Below are 20,721 nucleotides of genomic sequence, written 5' to 3'. Positions count from 1 at the left end.
TATATAAACAGGGAGCTACAATTTTCCCATCAATATTTATGTTTTAGAAAAATAGGAAACTGCGAAGATTTGGGCAAGTTTGACCAAGGCCAAATTGTGTTTGTTGGCTAACTGGAACTTTTTTTATCTGTCAAACCAACCTTCATCATTTACACATTGGTCATTATTGTCGATCAATTAATAAACCAACTTAAAAAAAAACAAGCTTTTTTGCCTTGTAAGCAGGAGAAATGATACTGAGTTGTGCTTTGTTAAAACAGGTAGGAGAATTGCATACTCTAAAACTTTGTTTGGCATTTTGGTAAAGGGACCTGAACCACAGGAGAAGTGTGGCTTTGAAACGGTATCCTTCGTACGGGGTAAAAGCGCTCATGCCTTGTCTCAATAGTTTCTAAAGCGAATTAAAAGTATAGAGAGAGAAACCCTGCATCCAGAAATTCACATTTTTCTTCTGTCAAATATGTTCATAAAGAACTTTAAAACCATTTACGACCTCCTCGTGAATGCAAATGGCGTTGACAATTCATTATACCTGACAAACGTCATCTAATCCCTGATCTTGGTCGCCTACCGCGGTGGAACAGTTTTTAATGGTTGGAAAAGTATTTTTACTGTAGAATATACTGTAAGATTCTCCTAAAAACCTACCTAATGACCTCTGGATCGTTTGTGTGACGGCAAATCTCCAGAATGGCATGATGAGATCTTCTTTGGGGGGGCGGGAAGGTAATTGGCACCAGCAGCTGGGTGCAATCAGCTCCGTGCTTTATGAGGCGCTCGCTGATGTCAGGGATGTCAAGGACTTCTTTGGAATGAGGCATCTGTGATTACAAGATTAGAAGTCATTACAATTGCAATTGAGAACAGTGTTTCCCGTACTGCGGCGCTGGGAGATCCAGAAAGCCCTTGTGGAAATTCCACTGGGTCTCCTCTGGCAGACTGGGGATTAGTTTAATTTCATTACTATTTCACTCCTATACAAGTCAGCATAATGACAGAGCGCCTGCTCCTCCGGCGAGGAATTTCACTCCGTTTGCATGGAAGACAGCGTAGTTTGCAAACTTTTCACCAAAGGGTGCTTCAAAGTGAACGTTTGTTTGGTCCTCGACTCGGCTCGGCGCAATGCGCACGCAGGTCGAGGTTAGGATGTGAAGATGAAGAAAAGATAGAGATATGTTCTCATTTTTGCATGAACGTCTGTAAGGTGACTTACGTGAAGGTGTTTTTCTTTTTCTAGAGGAGATCCTTTTTACGTACATTTCTGTATGTTTCTGTCTTGAAACTAAAAAAAGAAAAAGGAGAAAACCGTACCAAATGATGGAAGAAAATCTGGATAAGGGATGAGAAATCCAGCCGCCCTCCCGCTGTGTGTGTGTGATAGCGACATAATGAGAATCTGTGCTTGGAGTTGAACATGTCCGCATAAAAAAAGAGGGGGAAAAAAAAAGTAAATCCAGTCATTTTTTTGATATCTGTTCTCTATCTCTTTTTTTTTCTCCTCAGGACCATCATGAATTGTAATCTGCGGGTGATACAGCCTCGAGCCTTCGCTCAGAACCCACACCTGCGTTACATGTGAGTAAACACTCTTTCTTCCACCGCGTTTCCTGCGCCGGCGAAAGATTTATTATGATCTGCGGAGTTTGACTTCTCGCCGTACGCGGATGTATATGAGTTAGTGTTGAACAGACCGTGATGTGCTTGATAGAGACTGGCTTTGGGAAAATTGTGCCATTGCCATTACTGCTGCAACAGTCGCACATCTTAAATGAGACATCCATTATTTGCCTCGGATAATTGGATTCCTATCTGCCACGGCCTCTTTGTGCTGTGGCGGAGCAACATGGCGAAGACGCAGTTCCATTTAGACTGCACTCGCCAAATGGACAATTTGTGCATGAGGCCCGGCATCAGAGAGCTGGGTGAAGAGCAAAGTAATTTCTTTAACAAAGGCTGATGTGTCCCCGTATGACAGGCTGTTATTCCCCAATTTTCCGGCAGTAAACACGCAGAAGAACTCTGTCACTGTCTTTTACCTGAGTGCACTGCCATCTGCAGTTTCCAGTCGTTGTTGAGCCCTGGACAGTTTCTGTTCAGCATGTCTTGTACTGCCAGCTGAGGCTAACGGTGTGAGGGGTCTGGTTGCCTTTTGGTGTTATGACAGGTCTTCTCTACAAGAATGGAGGATGGGATAAAAATAAAGACGCCCATCTATCTACCTTCCTACTTAGATAGCTAGGTGGGTAAAAAATTAAAAAAAATTACGACATCTATATACCTTCCTACCTATATATATATAGCTAACTATCTACCTACCTTCCCACCTATCTACCTACCTTGCTAACTACCTACCTATCTTCCCACGTAGCCACCTACCTACCTACCTACCTATCTTCCCACGTAGCCACCTACCTACCTACCTACCTACCTACCTACCTACCTACCTACCTACCTACCTACCTACCTACCTACCTACCTACCTACCTACCTACCTNTACCTACCTACCTACCTACCTACCTACCTACCTACCTACCTACCTACCTACCTACCTACCTACCTACCTACCTACCTACCTACCTACCTACCTACACCTTCCCATTTAATTATCTGCCTACCCACCCACCTAGCTAGTTGGCTACCTACCTATCTACCTACCTGACATGCCTTCCCACCTAGCTTGCTACCTACCCACCTATTTAGGTGGGTCTTCTCTACAAGGTTAATTGGTCTCTCCAAACTGTCCCTAGTGTGCGTGTACCCCGCCTCTCGCTCGGAACGTTAGCTGGAGAGGCACCAGCAACCCTCCTGACCCCACTGAGGGACAAGGGTGTTAGAAAATGGATGGATGGATGGTTCAAAAAAGAGAGTATATCCAGTTGTTCAGGTCAGAGGTGAATGAGCTGACAGCTGAAATAATCACTTGTGCAGAACACCATCTGAAGCAATCCACAAAGGCTCACTGGAACTGGACAATAGCAGATGGTGTGATGAGTCTTCATTTCAGCTTTGACATCCCGGGTCGCAGTTTGCCATAAGCAACTGAGAAGTATGGATCTATCCTGTCTTATATCAAAAGTTCATGCTGATGCTAGCGGTTTAAGATATGGGGGTTTATTTATTGCCACACTTTTGGCTTCTTAGTATAAGTCAGACATAGCTTACAAGTCACAAACTACCCGAATATGTTTTATGACTACGTTTATCCCTTCATGACCTTGCTTCATCACTTCTAACAGGGTAATGCAGCATGCCAAAAAACTCATATCATCTCTGAATGGTTCCTTGAACAAGACAATGAGCTCTGCATTCACCAAATCTCAACTGACTAGTGCACTTTGGGGCAAATATTCAGCAAAAGTGTGATGGTATTATTTCAATATGGACTATGAGGAATGTTTCCTGCACTGTGTCGATTCTCTACCATGAAGGACTAGGGAAAAAGGACACCTGCCCCTGCACTAGCAACATGTTCGATAAAGCTGCTAGTAAGTGGATGTATATATATGTACACCTGCACATAGACAAATGCATACCTATGGCACCTGAAGCCATAGAGCTACTTTACTTTTAAAACTTTTTTCCTGATCTGCAGACTGTCTCGACTTGTTTCAGCTGGGGGTGTCTGCAGCGTGATGTGTGTGTGCGTGTATGTCTGGGATTGTGTTGCGTTGTATAGTGTGCATACCAAAAAGCAGTATTATTTATTTGACAACTTAATCTTGCCTGTTACTGAGGCAGAAAATACTAGTTAGGTGGTGCTGTCATACAAGCAGATGTTCTTGGCATCTCAGTCTGAGTAATATTCCCAGGTTGGTCCCTTTGTGTGCGTGTGTGTGTGTGTGTGTTATGCACATTGACATTAAAAAAAGACAACTGCTTCTCTTTTTATCTGGTCAGGTGATTGGTGGAGGTAATGGAGCCCATCAACATTTAATGAAAGTTATTTAAATGCCGCCTTTGTTTTAATTTTCCCTCCAGAAGATGGATTTGCCTGCACAAGACAGAAAACAAACGTTTGGGGCGTGCTTTGGTTCACTGTCCCCTTCATTCCCTGAACGATCAGCGCAATGGTGAAGGACTCAAAGCCGCTCATGCGTGTTGATATTAATAAGAATAAATGATAAAATACCCAGGAGACGACCAGAGGTGTGAGCACTGTATCTTTTGATGCTCGACTACGGTTGAATGCTTAATCCAGGAGTGAGGTTGAATTGGAGGGTTAACTTATTATACTTTATTCTAGCATTGCCACTTCATTAAGGTTTGCCAGTATTTGTTTTTTCTGTCCGGCTTTCTGAAGGTCTCAACAGGAAGGCCAGCTGGGTCCTGGGATTTCCCCTCCGTCTAGTGCAGGTAGTAGGGGAACTCTGTCTAAAATAACATCACCGTCGGACAATGACAGATCCAACCATGAATGTAGCTGTTGCAGAACCAGAAAACTCCTTTGTAGACAGACTGCTTCGTCCTATTTGCACAAACAAGTGTTACTGTAGATTCTTCCTCTCAGCTGAGTCTACGGCCATCACTCCTCCAAACAAACTCAAGAAGTCTTTACATCCATTTTTTAATGTCCTTTGCTGTTTTCTGTCCATAAATATACATGTATTGTACAATATACAATGTACATACCACTGGTGAACCCAAGTTCCCCTGCGCTGGGGTAAGAAAAGTTGCTTCTGCTTAATTCTAGTCGGCTAGCCAATCTTTCTTGTGGTATTTTGTTCTTGGTCATCGTTTCACTCGTTATCCAGTGTGGGTTGAGCTTTCGCTGTTGGACGGATGACCTTGTGTGTGATGTTTGAAGACTTTCGATGGAGTTTTCTAGCTGCAAGCCGTCCCTCCTCCTCCACCACAGTTGGGATGAGAAGTCTCAGCAGATATTCTGTTTAGTTTTTATCCAAACCTGGTGCAATGCTTTATGGTCCAACAACTTTTTTTTTTTTTTTTTAGTTTAGGACATTGCTCCTAAAGTCAGATCGATCATTCGAAGGCAACTACATGACCCTAAAGACTTACTCTTGAGAGTTCAGTCTTTTTTTTTATTGTTCCGTTTTGAAATTTAACATGCTAACTGAGCCTTGTGGACAGGTAGATGTAGGTTTTGTTTTTTTGGGGGGGGTCGGTGGGTTTGCTATCTATCTGAGCATTTCTCAGCCTGATCTTAGGATGGACATGTTGGGACATTCACTTCTGGGAAAACGTTTTCCGCTTGTGAACGAGGCATCTCACTGTGAAATAATGGCATTCGAATTGTCTAGAATTGCATTACTACCCTTCCCGGATTGATGGGCAACAGTTTCTTCTCTTAAGGCATCACTAATGTCTTTCCCTCCTTTAGCATTGTGTTAAAGCGCATCTGTATAATCCAGAGTGGTAAATGGCCAAAGCTCCGTCTCCTATAGAGGTAGTAACCCTCGCTGATCAGTTAATTAAGCGCTGGTGATTAACAGGGCCCAGTTGCTTAAGCACAATGGGTGAAGTCGGGGGAGGGGGGCGTTGTTTTCCTACACAGCTTTTCCATTACCCCTTGATTTCTGTTTCATAAACAATGACGCTGTTGCGCGGTTTTACTCAACCGAGGCTTGATTTGTTTCAGAAATCCGTTTGAAATTAGATATGTACTTTGTTTTTCCCCACCACTCTCTGTTTTAACTTTTACTTTCTTGTAAATTTAATGAGGTAAATATGTTGTGGATGTGGAAAAGGTTGACGGCGTCACTTTGATCATAATTGCATTTGCATTGCAGTCAACTAGCACCCCAAACCCACACCCACACACACACACGCACACACACACACACACACACCGACTGGGCAGCCCCCGATAGGCTTCTGTTGCGCTTCCCTAAGTGGACAGTTGCTAGGTGACAATGAGGATGATGATGTCAGGGAAGATTAATTATTGCCCGTCCTCAGCCCCGGAGGACCTGGCTCATTGATGTCTGTGTCAGGCCGGCCTGTTCAAAGCCCCGACCGTCACACACCCCACCGGTTGCTCCTTTGTGAGGGGAACTGGAGCCGTCGTCTTCATCACATGCCCGGACCAAAACGGGCTCAATTACTCGCAGTAAAAATATCATTAATTCCTTGTGCTGTAAACATTATGACTGCAATTAGCACCCACCATAGCGATGCCCTATCGCCAATTAGCATTCCACTCGTCTATTTTTAGCCTATGTATTATGCATAGCTGTGTTTAGTATGCATTAGCGGTAGGCAGTGCACTGCAAAAATGCAGATCCAAACTAGGGTACGGATTTTGTATTTCGGTGTCAAAGTGTGCGCCTTTCTTTCAGGTCAGAGGAATGATATATTCTAAAGTGTGTTTTAAATAAAAAAAATAAATTATAAGTTTTTTCTCAAACATCACTTTCTTTTTCCAGATCAGCAAATTTCTTTTCTATTTGGGGGATTTTTCACTGAACATAGGAAATTTAACTTCATATTTAGTTTTCATATTTCTACATGCTACTGTAATTTACTGATATGATCTTTATATCTTTGGTAGGATAATGATCTCTTCAAACGGGAATCTATAAAAAATGTGTTGAGCTTGTATGTACAGTAAACAAAAAAAACTATTACAATTTAAATAATTACATAAAATGGATTTAACAATGTGTATAGATGTTATTGTGGTGATGGCTAACAACTATTTAAAATAATAATAAAAAAATACATAGTTTTAATACCTAAAAGATGCTTCAGGTTAGCTAAATTTCAACCAATATTTAAAATGCATTTAATTACAAATATTTACAATATTTGTTCAATCTTAAGTAATTGTGGTATAAAACGTTACATGAACATTAATAGTTTGACTTTAGCACTAGTGCTTTAGCTAAACTAGCTAAAGTGGGATTTATGCTTAAATTCTTGCTCCATCAAAAAACGTTTTCTCATCCGTAAGTCTTTCAACACTTCTTTTAGCTACTGCTAATTAATTCACATAGTGATTAGCAGATCTCTCATAAATCCCCCATTTAAGTCATACATGATCCTTAAACAGCAAGGTTGCAGTAAAGGTGACATACACTGTCCCAAAACAATAACTCAATATCCAATGGAGGAACATCACAAGTCTTTTCAACATTTAAACCCACTTAAAACATTCACCAATACACCAACACATTTTTGTGCAAGACAGGAAATGTCAGCAGCTTTAGTTCTTTAACTAAGTTAGTGGCAAGATTACTTTATTGGCTCTGCAAGTTCCAAAGGGGCCCTATAACAGGTCGGTCTATTAATAGTTTGTGTTTTATAAACTCTTTTACTTTTATGTGACAAGTAAATACTGCATAAGCAACAACAGACTTCTTGATATCTTCAAAATACACAGAGTTCTTTCATCACTAATGAACTCTGGTGCGTTTGAGGACCTTTTTGTTGCCTAATTTAATTTCCTAACGGCTCTTGTCGAAGCATCATAGCTGTCATCATGAGGTAACCTCTGTGGCCCGGTGCAGTTTTATGAGAGCCCAAAATAAATTCAATAGAAGACCAGAGCCTGCGAGAGTAATTTATTTGGACCACAAAGATGATGCATTATATAACCGGGTGGGCAGATTAAAACCATACAACTGCCACTACATTAACCCACGCTGCTTACGCGTCTCAGCGAGAAAAACAATGGTTGCTTTCAGGTAGTAGTGGACGAGAAGTCAGGCAGCATGAAGGAGAACATAAAGTCTGATTAGCACTGAAACAGTTTGGATTACAAATCCCTCCATGAGGTGTGTGTCTATGTAACTTATAAAATATATAATATATATATATATATATATATATATAATTTATTTTTTATTTTTTTGTTTTTTACGTATTTGTAGAAACTGTCACTATGTATGTTGTGTCAGTTTGGTATGACACAGACACTCTGTTAAAAAACAAAGCTCCTCCAGCTCCTTCCTGAGTTAATAGGAGAGGAGTTGGAGGAGATGGCTGGTCACTCCCAACCAAAAGCAACCAATCAGAGCCAGGAGGAGGGACTTAGCGCTGTCAATCATTCTCATGTACTGTTGCTCGACGTGCTAATCGCAGAGAAACAACTTACCGTTACAGGCAAACCGTTTACCTCCCCCGTCGTCGGCGGACATTCTAACTAGCCCGAGCGTTCACAACAGGCTATGCTAGCCACAGTGCAGCAGAGTACGGTGGCTGACAGGTGCAAATGCGCAGCAACAGAGGAAACATGCAAACAAAAAAAGAGACAAACAAATGAAATGCATCAAACAAGATGAGATTACGCAAACAAAAAGCAAATAAAATGCTGCAAACAAAAAAAGACGCAAACAAAAAAAAGAGACGCAAACAAAAAAGAGACGCAAGCAAAAGACCCTCCTACTTTGCTCGACCAAAACAGCAGAAGATGCCTCAGCACTGCGGGATATTGTTGATCAGATCAACGGACTACTGACGTGAGGGCTCGACAGACAATATTTCGCAAGTAAAATTGACATATTATTGTGTATATTTTGTGATTAGAATATTAGTTAACTGTATTTATGTCCACTGGCGAAATACCAGCTATTGCTAGCTGGTATGGTGCTATAGTACTTGGTGTTCAGCGGGTGACGGGTCCTTCGAAAGCCACGAATATGGACGACCAGAAGAGAGAAGCCGTAGCCTTCGGCTAGCTGCCTACCCTCCATCTCGGCGTTATGTTGCTTAGCAACCGTGACAACGTGAAGCACAGAGTGCCGAAAGAAAAAAAGGACTCAGAGTTTGTTTTTTTACTCTTTATTTCTGTATTATTCTTCACCTTTTGTAATAAAGGCTGTTCCATAGTAAAAAAAAGAAATATGTTTGTCTGATTCTAAAATGTTTAAACATGTATAGCAAGGAATGTAAGCAAATTATTCATTTTCAAATACTCACCAGATCTCAGAAAGTAAGACATTACAGTTAAATAAAACTGTTGTTTGAAGGCTTAGTTTTAATCAGTCCAACCCATTTGCTCAGGAACAAATTAAATATATTTACAGCTATTACCTGGCTTAATATCTGTGTTTCACCTCCACTCATAGGGGAAAACTATTGGTAGTTTTTAAAACGATTTGCCGGGAGACAAGCGTTCTCTCTCGGAGTACCGAACCTGGAGCACCCGGCCAGCTGACAGCTGGCGAGGGGAGCTGGCTGTTAATGCAGCGGGAACAGACAGGTCCCAAAACATCGGAGCAATATTGGAATTAAGTGATTTATTGATAAACCGAGCAGATATTTCAGATCTATACATCTACATTCTCGCCTAAAAACATTATAAAAAATCCATCCATCCATCCATCCATCCATCCATCCATCCATCCATCCATCCATCCACCATCCATCTTCTTAACACCCTTGTCCCTTGGTGGGGTCAGGAGGGTTGCTGGTGCCCATCTCCAGCTATCGTTCCGGGCGAGAGGCGGGGTCACCCCGGACAGGTCGCCAGTCTGTCACAGATTATAAAAAATCCTTTTGTGTAATTTTAAGTGTAATTCCATCAAAAATAATTTTCTGAACACCCTTTTTAAAGGATGCAGACCCTAAATTTTGACGCAGCTGTTTTTTGTTGGACTCCCTCTACTGGTCTGGAGCACTTCCATTTTCAGCACTTTTTGTTTGCTTCTCTTTTTTTGTTTGCATGTTTTCTCTGTTGCTGCGCATTTGCACCTGTCGGCCACCGCAGCAGAGAGCCACATGACCCGCCTCCTGACTCTGATTGGCTGTTTCTATTTAGCAGTGGGAGCACTAGGAGATGGAGGAAAACCTTTTTTTTCCACAGAAACAATCAACTGGACGACATAGTGGTCACAACATAGTGACCATTTCAACTGATATGTAAAATATATATATATATATATATTTTAAAATAAAAGTTACATGCTGCAGCTCACATAACTGAGTTTTTCTCTGCGGTGCAGCGTATCCAAACAGCTTTGACCCTCTTAAGAGCCATAACGGAACAAGTGAAGGTAACAATCAGTAATATTTTACACTGCCGTAGCAGAAAAAGACTAGACTCGGTGTCACTGTTTCAGAAGCTAGCAGCGCTGTCTGGTGAGATTTCCGGCTCTGTAAACAAGCAGACTTGTGTCTGTGGTTTTTGTTGTTGCTTTTAGCCCTTGTAGACCCCAGAGCTCCACAGATGGTGATGAAATCATCCCACTGAACTTCACTGAGCCGCATTTGAGCATAAAGAGAAGAAGAAACAACCAAAAGGATCAAGGAAATGGGCCAGTCCTAATTTTATTACACAATAACAAAAACACTTATTTAAAAAAAAACAAAAAAAACTTGTAGTTTTCTGTCTACTCCGTCATCTAAGGGGGCTTATTGGTTGAATTTGTTCTGTCATCCCATTAATGAAGCGTTTTATAATTTTAGATTGAAGATAGCAGCTAAACTTCTGCTCTTTTTCCATCCTGTGTTAGCTTTAAAAGAAGCTTTTCTGATATAATTAAACACAAGAATACAACATTCCACTGATTGAGATTAAATTAAAGGTTTCAGCTATTTAGAAATTATTATCCAATCATGAATGTTGAGTTAATCAATCAGTATCCTCAGAAAACCTAAAAATGAGACGATGATTAAATGTAAATTGGTTAAGTTTTCTCTCCTGTTTATGCAAAAATATGTTGGACTAATAAAAATTGAGCGTGATTAACAGGGCAGACTGTTTTTATCAAATAGACTAACGTGATGTTTTCAACACAATATTGAAAATTAAGCTCTTGATGGGGCAACCTCACACAGTTTTTAAATAAAAGTGCGAGAAAGACTAAAGGCGTGAATAAAAAGCTGAATCAAAATGGAAGCCAGATGAGATAAGAATAAATTTAGTTAAATAAATCTGTTTTTTTTTCTTTACAAAGAAAAACATCTGAAATGTGGAAAGCAACAACCAATCTGTCAGTCTTCACTGATAGTCAGATATGGAAAGTTAGTATTTATTTTGCATTTGCATTAAATGTATCAAAAGTGACAACTTAATGAGCTACTTTATGCACTTTTTTGAGTTTAGCAAAAATCAAAGTCAGACATTAGCTTTGAAACAAACTAGATATACAAATTCCTTTATTTCCTGTTTAATTAAAAACTCTCCTAAAAGAAGCATTAAGAATATTTTTCCTTTTCTGTGTTGTACTATTTACAGAGAAAGAGATTAAAATGATCTCATTTCTCAGAGTTAAAGCAGGAAGACGGTACAAAGAGGCTGTCAGTTTTGATGCAGTGGCTCAGGGTTTGACTCCTGGCCTGAAGCTACTCATTGCCTCTTCACCCCTTTTCTCTGTCTGTTCCTTTTCACGCTCAAATAAAGGCGACTAGCAATGTTTTTGATGGCAGATTTGAAAGAAAATTAGCTTTCACTAGCTTTATTCAAAGATTTAGAACTGGTTGCATGTATGAAACAAGAGAAAGTACACACCACTGGACGACCGCATGGTGGAAAAGGTGGGGTGCACCCTGGACGTGTCCTTGGTACATATCATTTTGCAAAACAAACCCCAAACCTAACTGGAGAAGGATTTTTTTCCTTAACAAAGTCAAACAAATAAATGAGTCTCAGTTGATTTTGACACTATAACATGACTAAAGAATATAAAAAAAACATATGTAAAACCTTGTTTTTTCAAGGTTTTCCATGCTATTGACAACATTTAAGCTAATATTAGCATTTTGGCTAATTGTAGCTTGTGCACTAATGTTTGCATACTGAGTGGAATAAGTCTCCGTTAGTCAACATGCTATTGATAACCCTCCTCTTATTGGTAGTCGCTCTACATTCTGGTGATTGGCCTCATGCTAACATTGGCCTTACAGCTAAAATAAGCCTTTTAGCTAATTTTTGTCATATATTAGCTTCATGTGGCATACTGAATGGATTATGTCAATACAGACCCTCATGCTAATTTAAGCATTTTAGCATTTAAGCTGATCTTAACTTAGTATTGCTGCTAATTTCCAGCATCAGAATCCTGGGTTCCAACTGACACTTTGGCAGGCCCCTTTTTAATTTCCACAGAAATGTTCTAGCTAAGGCATTGTTTTACAGCTTTACAGTTTATGTGTGTGTTCTGTTTAAAGCCAATGCAAAACAGGTAGAAGACGACGTTTTTGCAAGTCTATCCTGCTCTTCTTCGAGGTTTTTTTTCTGTCATAAATTGAACGTTTCTAAAGCATATGTTGGATCTCATCGGTAGCATGAGCTTACCTGCTGTGATAGTGGTGATGTAAAAGATGGGAGACCTTGTGACATATCTTTAGATAACAGTAATTGTGTGAAAGCTTTAATCTCCTGGAGAAGGTTCTCTTCTGAGATCACACACACACACACACACACACGCACACGCGCACACTCACACACTTTGATGATCTTGTGCCGCACGCCTCGCATCCTACACTGCCACCCGGCAAATGATCACATTAAAGGATGTTGTGTCGTGTGAAGCACCTGGAGATTTATTTTTTAGCAAGTAATTGCGTATGCGTGGAACAGGCAGTGGGACTGAACTGGGTTAGCTTCATTATTATTAAATCATTATTGTTTATAGCCTTTATGTAGCCTGTTCCATTTCAGTCCCTCCCACCAGTGTTTGAGAATGGTCGATATGACCTTGCTTTGTCTGGCGAGGCAGACGAAGGACTGACTCTTCAAAAAAAAAAAAAACAGGTTTATTCTCCAAGCCATTAAAATGCAGCACCTTTACTTGAAGTAAGGGTGAGGAAAAGCTGTTTATTCCCACTATGCCTTCATGTACAGTTGGTTAGTGGTGCCTGGCTAAAACCAACCTGCTTTGTTGTGAGTTCGCCTCGGCTTATTTACCCTTGAAAATGTTTTAGAGACATTTCTTAAAGTGAAAGAATGAAAAATTATAAATTAAAAGTTTTTAGTTTTTTTTCTTAGCTCCGAGTCCAATTCCAATTTCCCAATATCACCCAACAGACTCTCCAATTTGATTCATCTTCTTGACCATTAATCTGACGTCATGAGGAGTTATGACTGTACCGTATTTTCCGCACTATAAGGCGCACCTAAAAACCTTCAATTTCCTCAAAAGCCGACAGTGCGCCTTATAATCCGGTGCGCCTTATATATGGACCAATATTGAGCCACAACAGGTCTAGCAACTACGGTAAGCAGACGCCGACTTCATTTTCGCCAGTAGAAGAAGAAGCGCGCGGTGCATGCTGGGATAGTTGTCAGAATGCTGGTTTGTTAATAAAGTTTGACTGACCTATCTACCTACCGACCGTCCAGAATCAGGTCGTCTGCAGGTCATGTAGCACCACGTTCTCCACCAACATGCTGTGCGCGAACGGAGAAGGGTGACCATCGTCCGGCCACGCTCCGGCCCAGTCGCGGAAGGTTCTCCTCGCCGACTAGAGTCGGACTGTTTTGTTGACATTCCGTTTAGTCCATCTAGTGGATGCATAACGTAACTCCAGCCTCTACTGTAGCATCTGTTCTATGCGCCTTAAATATGAAAAAAGTTTTAAAATAGGTCATTCATTGAAGATGCGCCTTATAATCCGGTGCGCCTTATAGTGCGGAAAATACGTGATATAATCACAGGGTGCGATTTGTGGAACCCAATACTTTTTAATTAACATATATCACTTAGCCTGAGTGTATCACTAGTATCATGAGAAGAATTAATTTAAACCATACCTGCTAATATAAGTAAATTCATAATAAAGAAATGTCAACACTTCACTTAAAGGAGAAAGTAAATAAATCTATCTGATAATGAAATGAGTATAAGATTAAACACAGGGATTTATAGATATTGGTAGTGAGTCATTTAATTGACTTGCAGGACTTTTTGTAAATAATTGTAGTTGTTTTTAATTTAGTGTATTGTGTAAAATGTACTTTACTGAGCTTTATATCGTTGTAGAATGTTATCCCCTCATCAAACTGCAGTTTTGCTTTTATTCTTTCAAGTCTGTTTGAAAAATCTTTGAGTCTCCCATGGCAACCATTTGGGGTTGCCTAGACACTGGGTCCCACAAAGCTCCGCCCATATGAAACACAATAAAAGCAGAAACTTCAAAGAAATCTATAAGAAAATAAGTACGTTTTTATATTTTATGACCAAATTCATGTACTTACATAAAATCTATATGAATCCCTTTATCTTTCTGAAGAGCAACAAAGTGTGAAGCATGAACCTAATACTTTGTGGCTGTCACATTGTGGCTGTCACTTAGCCACAATGTGGGGTGCAGTGACTTGTGACTAACACTAACACATTAGCCGGGTGCTAATTAGGCAAAGACCTCTCAGCATCAGTTCTGCAGTCCCGTTTTGATCCCCACACATAATGTCTGAATATGAATGTCAAGCGTTCGTGCTAGACAGACACGGCATTCATGGCATTCATCTTCCTCACTTTTATCCTGCGCATTAAGCACCAGGCGGAAATGAAATCCATCTGCAAAAGGCGCCACTACAAGGTCTCCGGGCTTTGGCGTCGCGGACGCCTCGGCTAGGTCCGGCTTTTCTGTTTGATGTCGGCCGGGCCGGGCCAAGGTGGGCGTCGCGCGCGCCTCGCTCGTCCCTGCCTGTGTCAAATTAAAGGTCAGCGTCTGGGAGGTGAAGCGACTCCTCTCTTTTATCCACAAGCAGCCGAGGGAGAGGCCCAATAAATCTGGTGGGAATGTTGTCAGAGGGGTGTCAGAAAGGTCACAGCCCACAGGGAGAAAGGAGTGGCGATGCTCTCGTTAAATTTTCTTGGCCATGTTTCTTTTTATTTTTTTATTTTTTATTTTTCCTAAATGTCACTTTCCGAGTCATGTGAGCTGACCAACCAGCTTGGGACAAGCTTTAATTAGATGTTTGATTCTTTGTTTACCTTGTCAAATTGGTTAAACTCTCGGCTTTCTTTTTCTGTCATGATGTGTTGAACTTTGGTTTTGTGACTTTTAGGTAAGGGAATGCCAACTTTTAACAAGATAAGGTTTTAAAGCCTTATCTTAGCCTTAAGCTAGCTTAGTGCATTAAGCTAAGTTAGCTTAATGTCCTTAAGTATTAAGCTAACTTAGCTTAATACTTAAATGCATTAAGCTAACTTAGCTTAACACTTAAGTGCATTAAGCTAACTTAGCTTAATACTTAAGTGCATTAAGCTAACTTAGCTTAATACTTAAGTGCATTAAGCTAACTTAGCTTAATACNAGCTTAATACTTAAGTGCATTAAGCTAACTTAGCTTAATACTTAAGTGCATTAAGCTAACTTAGCTTAATACTTAAGTGCATTAAGCTAACTTAGTTTAATACTTAAGGACATTAAGCTAACTTTCCTATAGCTTAATGCCCTTTAATTGAGATTCATTTTTACCTGGCTGTTAAAGAAAAATAAGTGAGGTATTTATATTTCAATTTACAAAAACACAGAGACAGTCATATTATATATAAAAAAACAAACTAAAAGAGCACTACTAACGGCCCAGATAGATTTGTCAGCTAGTGTCAACTTGTTACACTCATAGTGTTGGATAAAAAGACATAAAAGGTATTATTAAGTCTAACTGGTTTTACATTTTTATTTATGCTTATTAACTGATCTCAAACGATAAAATAATACTAGTAATTTTTGCTTTAATAATAGTTTATCAATCAAGTTTACTTGTATAGCATCGTTCAGCAACAAGGCAGCTTCAAAGTTATTGACATCATCAAAACACAGACATAAAAAGTCATAAAAGTAGCATACAGTCACCATTTGAGAAACAAATAATAGACTTTATATTTTGCCAAGTGCCATTATCAGTATACATCAAATATGTTGGTCAATGTTCTATTTATTATAATGCAAAAGCAGCTCTAAACAGGCTGTTTTATAGTCTACTTAGTGTTTCGGCTTTTTTGCCGTTTTCTGGAAGTTTGTTCCAGATTTGTGGTGCATAGAAGCTGAATGCTACTTCTTCATGTTTGGTTCTGGGGATGCGGACCAGAACCAGAAGACCTGAGAGGTCTTCTCATGTTGTAGCAGCAGAGAGAATAAAATTCAAAAATTTTCCAGTGGAAATCAGGCATGATCATAAAACTACTCAAAGATTCACTTTACATAAAGGGGGGAAAAACATATTAAAATGCTCCTTTCCTCTGTAACTTAAATGTATTTATCCAAAAAGCCCTGTAAACTGGGGGAAGAATATTATTGGTTGAAATCCAGAGCAGTGCCTATCTGCATAAAGTTTGCATGTTCCTCTCATGTGAGCTTTGCTTCTCTCCAGGTTCTCCACAGTCTCAAAATGTCTGTCAGGTTAATTGGTCTCTCCAAACAGAACAGATTTAGGATAAACTCTGGTTGTTACTTCATCACTGCTTCATCTCACCAAACTCCATCTGTACCCTGATGTCTGGAAGCACAACCATGACCCTTCGGCACGCTTTCAACAAAAGCCGCCTTTTGCGACTTTTCGATCCGGGTCACTCATTCGAGTCGTTGGGTCGACGTGTTCGCTCCAGCTGGCAGCGGAGACGAAACACAGCCATCTAGATGACACCTGCAGTCTGTGTAGTGTTTCCGCCTCCACAGGCAAATATAAAAATAGAGCGGTGATCTCAAAGGTGCGAATGCATTCAGAACCTTGATGCGCCGCATGCGTCAAGCATGTTTACATTCACACTCGAGGCAATTAGCCGACGGTTTTTTTTTTTTTTGCTTGGGAAATGTTAGAAGGGTTATGTGTCATGTTAGATGTCGTCTTGCAACGTGGTGCTGTCGTCACTCGTCAGAAGCTCAAAGATACGGAAATAGGATTTCTTTTTTTTTTTCTTTTACTGTAGTGCATTTAGCAGCCCTGATGGCAGCCTAAGCAAAGTGGATAAACTAGGTGTTAATTGCTGTAAATGTTTTTCCAACATGTGCCAAAGGGTAAAGACAACAGTCCATGTCAAGTAAACTATTTCTTTATTATTGTATGGTAAATGAACAGAAGTGTTATACACTAGACTTGCATTTTTTTTTTCTCCCACAGGTAATTTTTTTTATAAGATTTAAAATGTAATTGATCCAAATTATCATTCCACTCTTCAGTCAGAAGAGTGTAGCGCACGGTGGGCATCGCTTTGCATCTTGCTTAAGTCTAATAGAGCGTTTAAGAAATAGAATGACAATCAGATGTGACATTGGTAGAGTGATGGTCCGGAACTGCTTGACTGCAGGTCGGACCTTGATGATTGGTTCTGTGCCAGGAACTCCTGCAGAGGAAGAATGCCCAGTCATCGGTTTGTTGCCTTTAGCTTAGGCTAGTCCACCTCTGAATTCACTGCTAGAGACTCTCTTAAACTGATCGGTGGTTTTCTGTAATGTCAAAAAGGAAGTCAGTGTAATCACATTTTAGCGTAAGTTGCTGAACATCACAATGAATTAAGGGGAATTCTTTAATTCCTCTGAAAAGGGCTCTTAAAGGGGCAGTGTTATGTTTTCCAGCCACATAATGGCATAATTTCATAGCGTAATCAAGTAACTTTTATCTACAGTTTTCATAAAAATGCTAAATATATCAAGTATGACTTTGTAGTTTACCGCTTTGAAATTGGTCCTCTGTCTCTTTAAGAAAATCCTGCTCTTTCTGAAACTCCGCCTTCAGGAAGTCATCACAACATGGCGCGTCTTTTATGTGTTTAGCAATGTTTTTACCGGCACCGGTCGCCACGGGAGATTCGATGATTTCTTAAACATGCCTGAAAGAATCAAGGCAACACTCCAGGTGTGTTTTTGATGAGCGAATAACATTATAACATGACGTAAAACTCAAAAAATGACCAAAAGCACGTTTGTCCTCAACTGAAGGAGACTGTATAGAGACAAATAGAGATCGATTTATCAGTCCAGACAACTTGACAAAGCGGTGAGTTTATCATTTAAATGATAATTTTGGGGTAAAATTTGAAACATTTTGAAGGATTTTGCTGCCAGAGAGCTGAGTATAATTAAATAAACACATTCTGGTTTTGGATTAGAGTTGTCAAGATCTCAGATGAGATGCTGAGTCACGACCTTAATTAGGCGGTTCACACTAGAAAACTCTTCAGCGTTGCAGAGATACAAAAAAATCTGCAAAGAACAGGTGGACCCAAATTTCTCCACAGTGATAACAAGCTTTTGACGGAAGTGTCTGCCGAAGGATTGCTTTAAAACATCTACGTGCAACGAAAAAACTAAACCTGCAAGAAGGCAAATATTCTACATAAAATGCACCACAAAATACAAACAACAACAAAAATTATTTTCATTCCTATGCTCGTAGTTTTGAAGCTACACTAATAAAACAGCATTAAAATTCAGTTGTGTTTGCAAAGCTTAAACCCTTGGTTCAAAGATGTAAGCTACCTTAAGTGGTTCTGTGGGAGTCATCGCATGACTTTTGATGCTTTAAGAAATGCAGAACGTCTGTTTGTTTCCTCCTCTTCCTATCCTTTCTCAATTTAGCCGCGCTCCGGAGGAGGAGTTCCTCCCACACTCAGGCTGTACCCTTCGGGGACCCGCGGCGCTCGTTCGACTTGAGCTCTCCTTCCCACCAGAATATGATTTTACGTGATTAAGCCGGGTGCCGGCTCCGCGCACACAGCCACTGGATGCACCTGCTTTGCATCGCGTTGTGGCATCCATCACCGAATCAAGCACTATTTATTTGAGATTACACTCTTGACGGCTCCTGCCCACTGTGCTCTGCGTGGGCAGACTTTCTGCTTACCGAGTGTGTTAAATTGGAAGTTGGCGTCGCTCGGCGGGTGAAGGTTGCGTGGACCCGATTCCCTCCCACGAACCGACCTGCTGCTTTCCTCTGCCAGGAAACGGAGCCACGTGACCATGGGAGATAGCCGGTGGGGGGGAGTGAAGAGTACTTTAGGATCTCCCTCGAATACCAGCTTTCGTAGTAGACCGCCCCCGCCATTCCTCACAGCTTCAGCACCACCGGTGCGGCACATGAAACCGCTCTGCTGCAAGGATCTCTCTTTGTTTGGCCAGTGGGTGAGCTAAAAAATCAGGTTTGGTGACGTCGGTTGCCTGGATATCCAGTTGGAACTGAGGAAGAAAAAGTGAACGTCTTACCAACGACAGAAACACATTAGGCGCACAAGACAAACGGCTTGTCGTGGCATAAGGACCAACAATCAAGCAGTCCACACTGAATTAGTACATTCAGCTGAACTTGAACATTTCTCAGCTCTCCTTGGTGCGTGTGCTGCTAATCGTACTGTAGCCGCCTGCTGATAGTGGTGACACGGAGCGTCTGCTGGCCGTGTGGACGGCGGTGAGAAAGACTCCGGCGCTCTCACCGCCTGACTTTTTATCCCAGCTTGACAACTGGGCACTTGCAGATTGTGGAGTGCATCAGGCCTTCCTTGAAGTTTATACTGGTGGCTCTTATCAACAGGATGAGCTGTGCAGAGGATGAGCTGTGCAGAGGAAAGGAGATTTTAAACTTTAGACCCAACTTGTAAAAGTTAGAAAACATTTGTAGAGGAGACGACGTGTCCAACCGACCTTTTTACTACCATTATCCATACAGTAAGCTGCTATAACCAGCAGGAGTCAAGCAGATAAACGGGTTGCTGTCAGTACCATTAATACGTTTACAGTCCCATGAAAAAGGGTGTGGCACTTTACTAATTTGTTATAATATTCAGATTTTCTAATACAGCAGCACATGACTCTTGTTTTGGAACATCCTTAATTACGAAAATTATATCAATTAAATCATCATAAACTGTGGATAAATTCCTTTGGAAAGCAAAGAGGAAGCTTTGTGTAGCTGTTAGAAGTTCTCTCTTGTATATGATTTTGCTAACCAAATTGAAATAATGCCTTAAATAAACATGACACGATCTGACAGGTGGACACTAAAGAAGACTTGATCAAGAATCCTGGAAAAACAAATTTATTTTACGTCACATTTGATATATGCTGCATTTTCATAACAACTGAAGATAGCAAAGCTACTTGATTGTGCTATAAATTCCCACTGTGTGCCTGGAAAACACACAATCCTGCTCCTTTAATACCTTAATGCTGTGATACGACAAACCAAGTAGAATTTTAACTCAAGGTTATGATGCTGTGAGAACATCACACTGCTGCAGGCCTTGTTAGACAGAGGCAATAAAAGAGCCATAGGAAAACAAGTAGACCAAACACACCACAACTATCTCAATTAAACCTATAAACAGAGCAAAAAAATCCAAAACAAAACAAAAAAGTCAATTGACTTTAAGGGAAATGAGGCACACTGATCCAAGAGGAGCACCTGCAAGAGATTGACTGCAGATAATGACTGGAGGAGAGGAGAAGACAAAGAAATTCAGCATGAAACCACTGCCGAGGGAAAAGGAGTCCTTCATCTTCGAGGCCCATTCAGGGGGGGCGAACAAAAAGTAGTCAGGCTGAGCGGCCGATCTCCACATCCATAATCGCAGCGGTCCTAGAGAGCCTAATGCTTTCTGACGGCCGCGCCGGTCCTGAGACGGCGGCGGGTGGCCGTGGGTCACAGTGAGCTGCAGGAATAATGGCCTCAGTTAATCTGCGGCGCAGGACATTCTACCCCGAGGGACGGCGGTGCCAAGCTAACATGACCGGATCGATAGCATGCGTATCGCCAAAACCCTCAAGTTTGAACCTCCCACCGACAGTTCAACAGAGTCCTCACCTCGCAGGTGTAGCTTTTCTGTCGTCCGCTTTTGATCTCTTGAGTGTGGAACAACCAAAGGCGGGGTGGGAGT

At 40.9% G+C, this 20,721-nt stretch overlaps 1 protein-coding gene across 3 annotated transcripts in view; it reads left to right on the top strand.

Moving 5' to 3' along the window:
• ntrk3b (neurotrophic tyrosine kinase, receptor, type 3b) overlaps nucleotides 1-20,721 on the top strand; it is a 273,282-nt gene that overhangs the window by 50,747 nt on the left and 201,814 nt on the right. For all 3 annotated transcript variants that reach the window (XM_008404813.2, XM_008404814.2, XM_008404812.2), the window contains exon 3: nucleotides 1,504-1,575. In XM_008404813.2, coding sequence (XP_008403035.1) covers nucleotides 1,504-1,575 — 72 coding nt within the window. The remainder of the gene's footprint in view (nucleotides 1-1,503; nucleotides 1,576-20,721) is intronic.

This window comes from Poecilia reticulata, linkage group LG3, assembly GCF_000633615.1.
Source record: "Poecilia reticulata strain Guanapo linkage group LG3, Guppy_female_1.0+MT, whole genome shotgun sequence".
NCBI lineage: Eukaryota > Metazoa > Chordata > Actinopteri > Cyprinodontiformes > Poeciliidae > Poecilia > Poecilia reticulata.
This window is presented reverse-complemented; position numbering and strand designations above follow the sequence as displayed.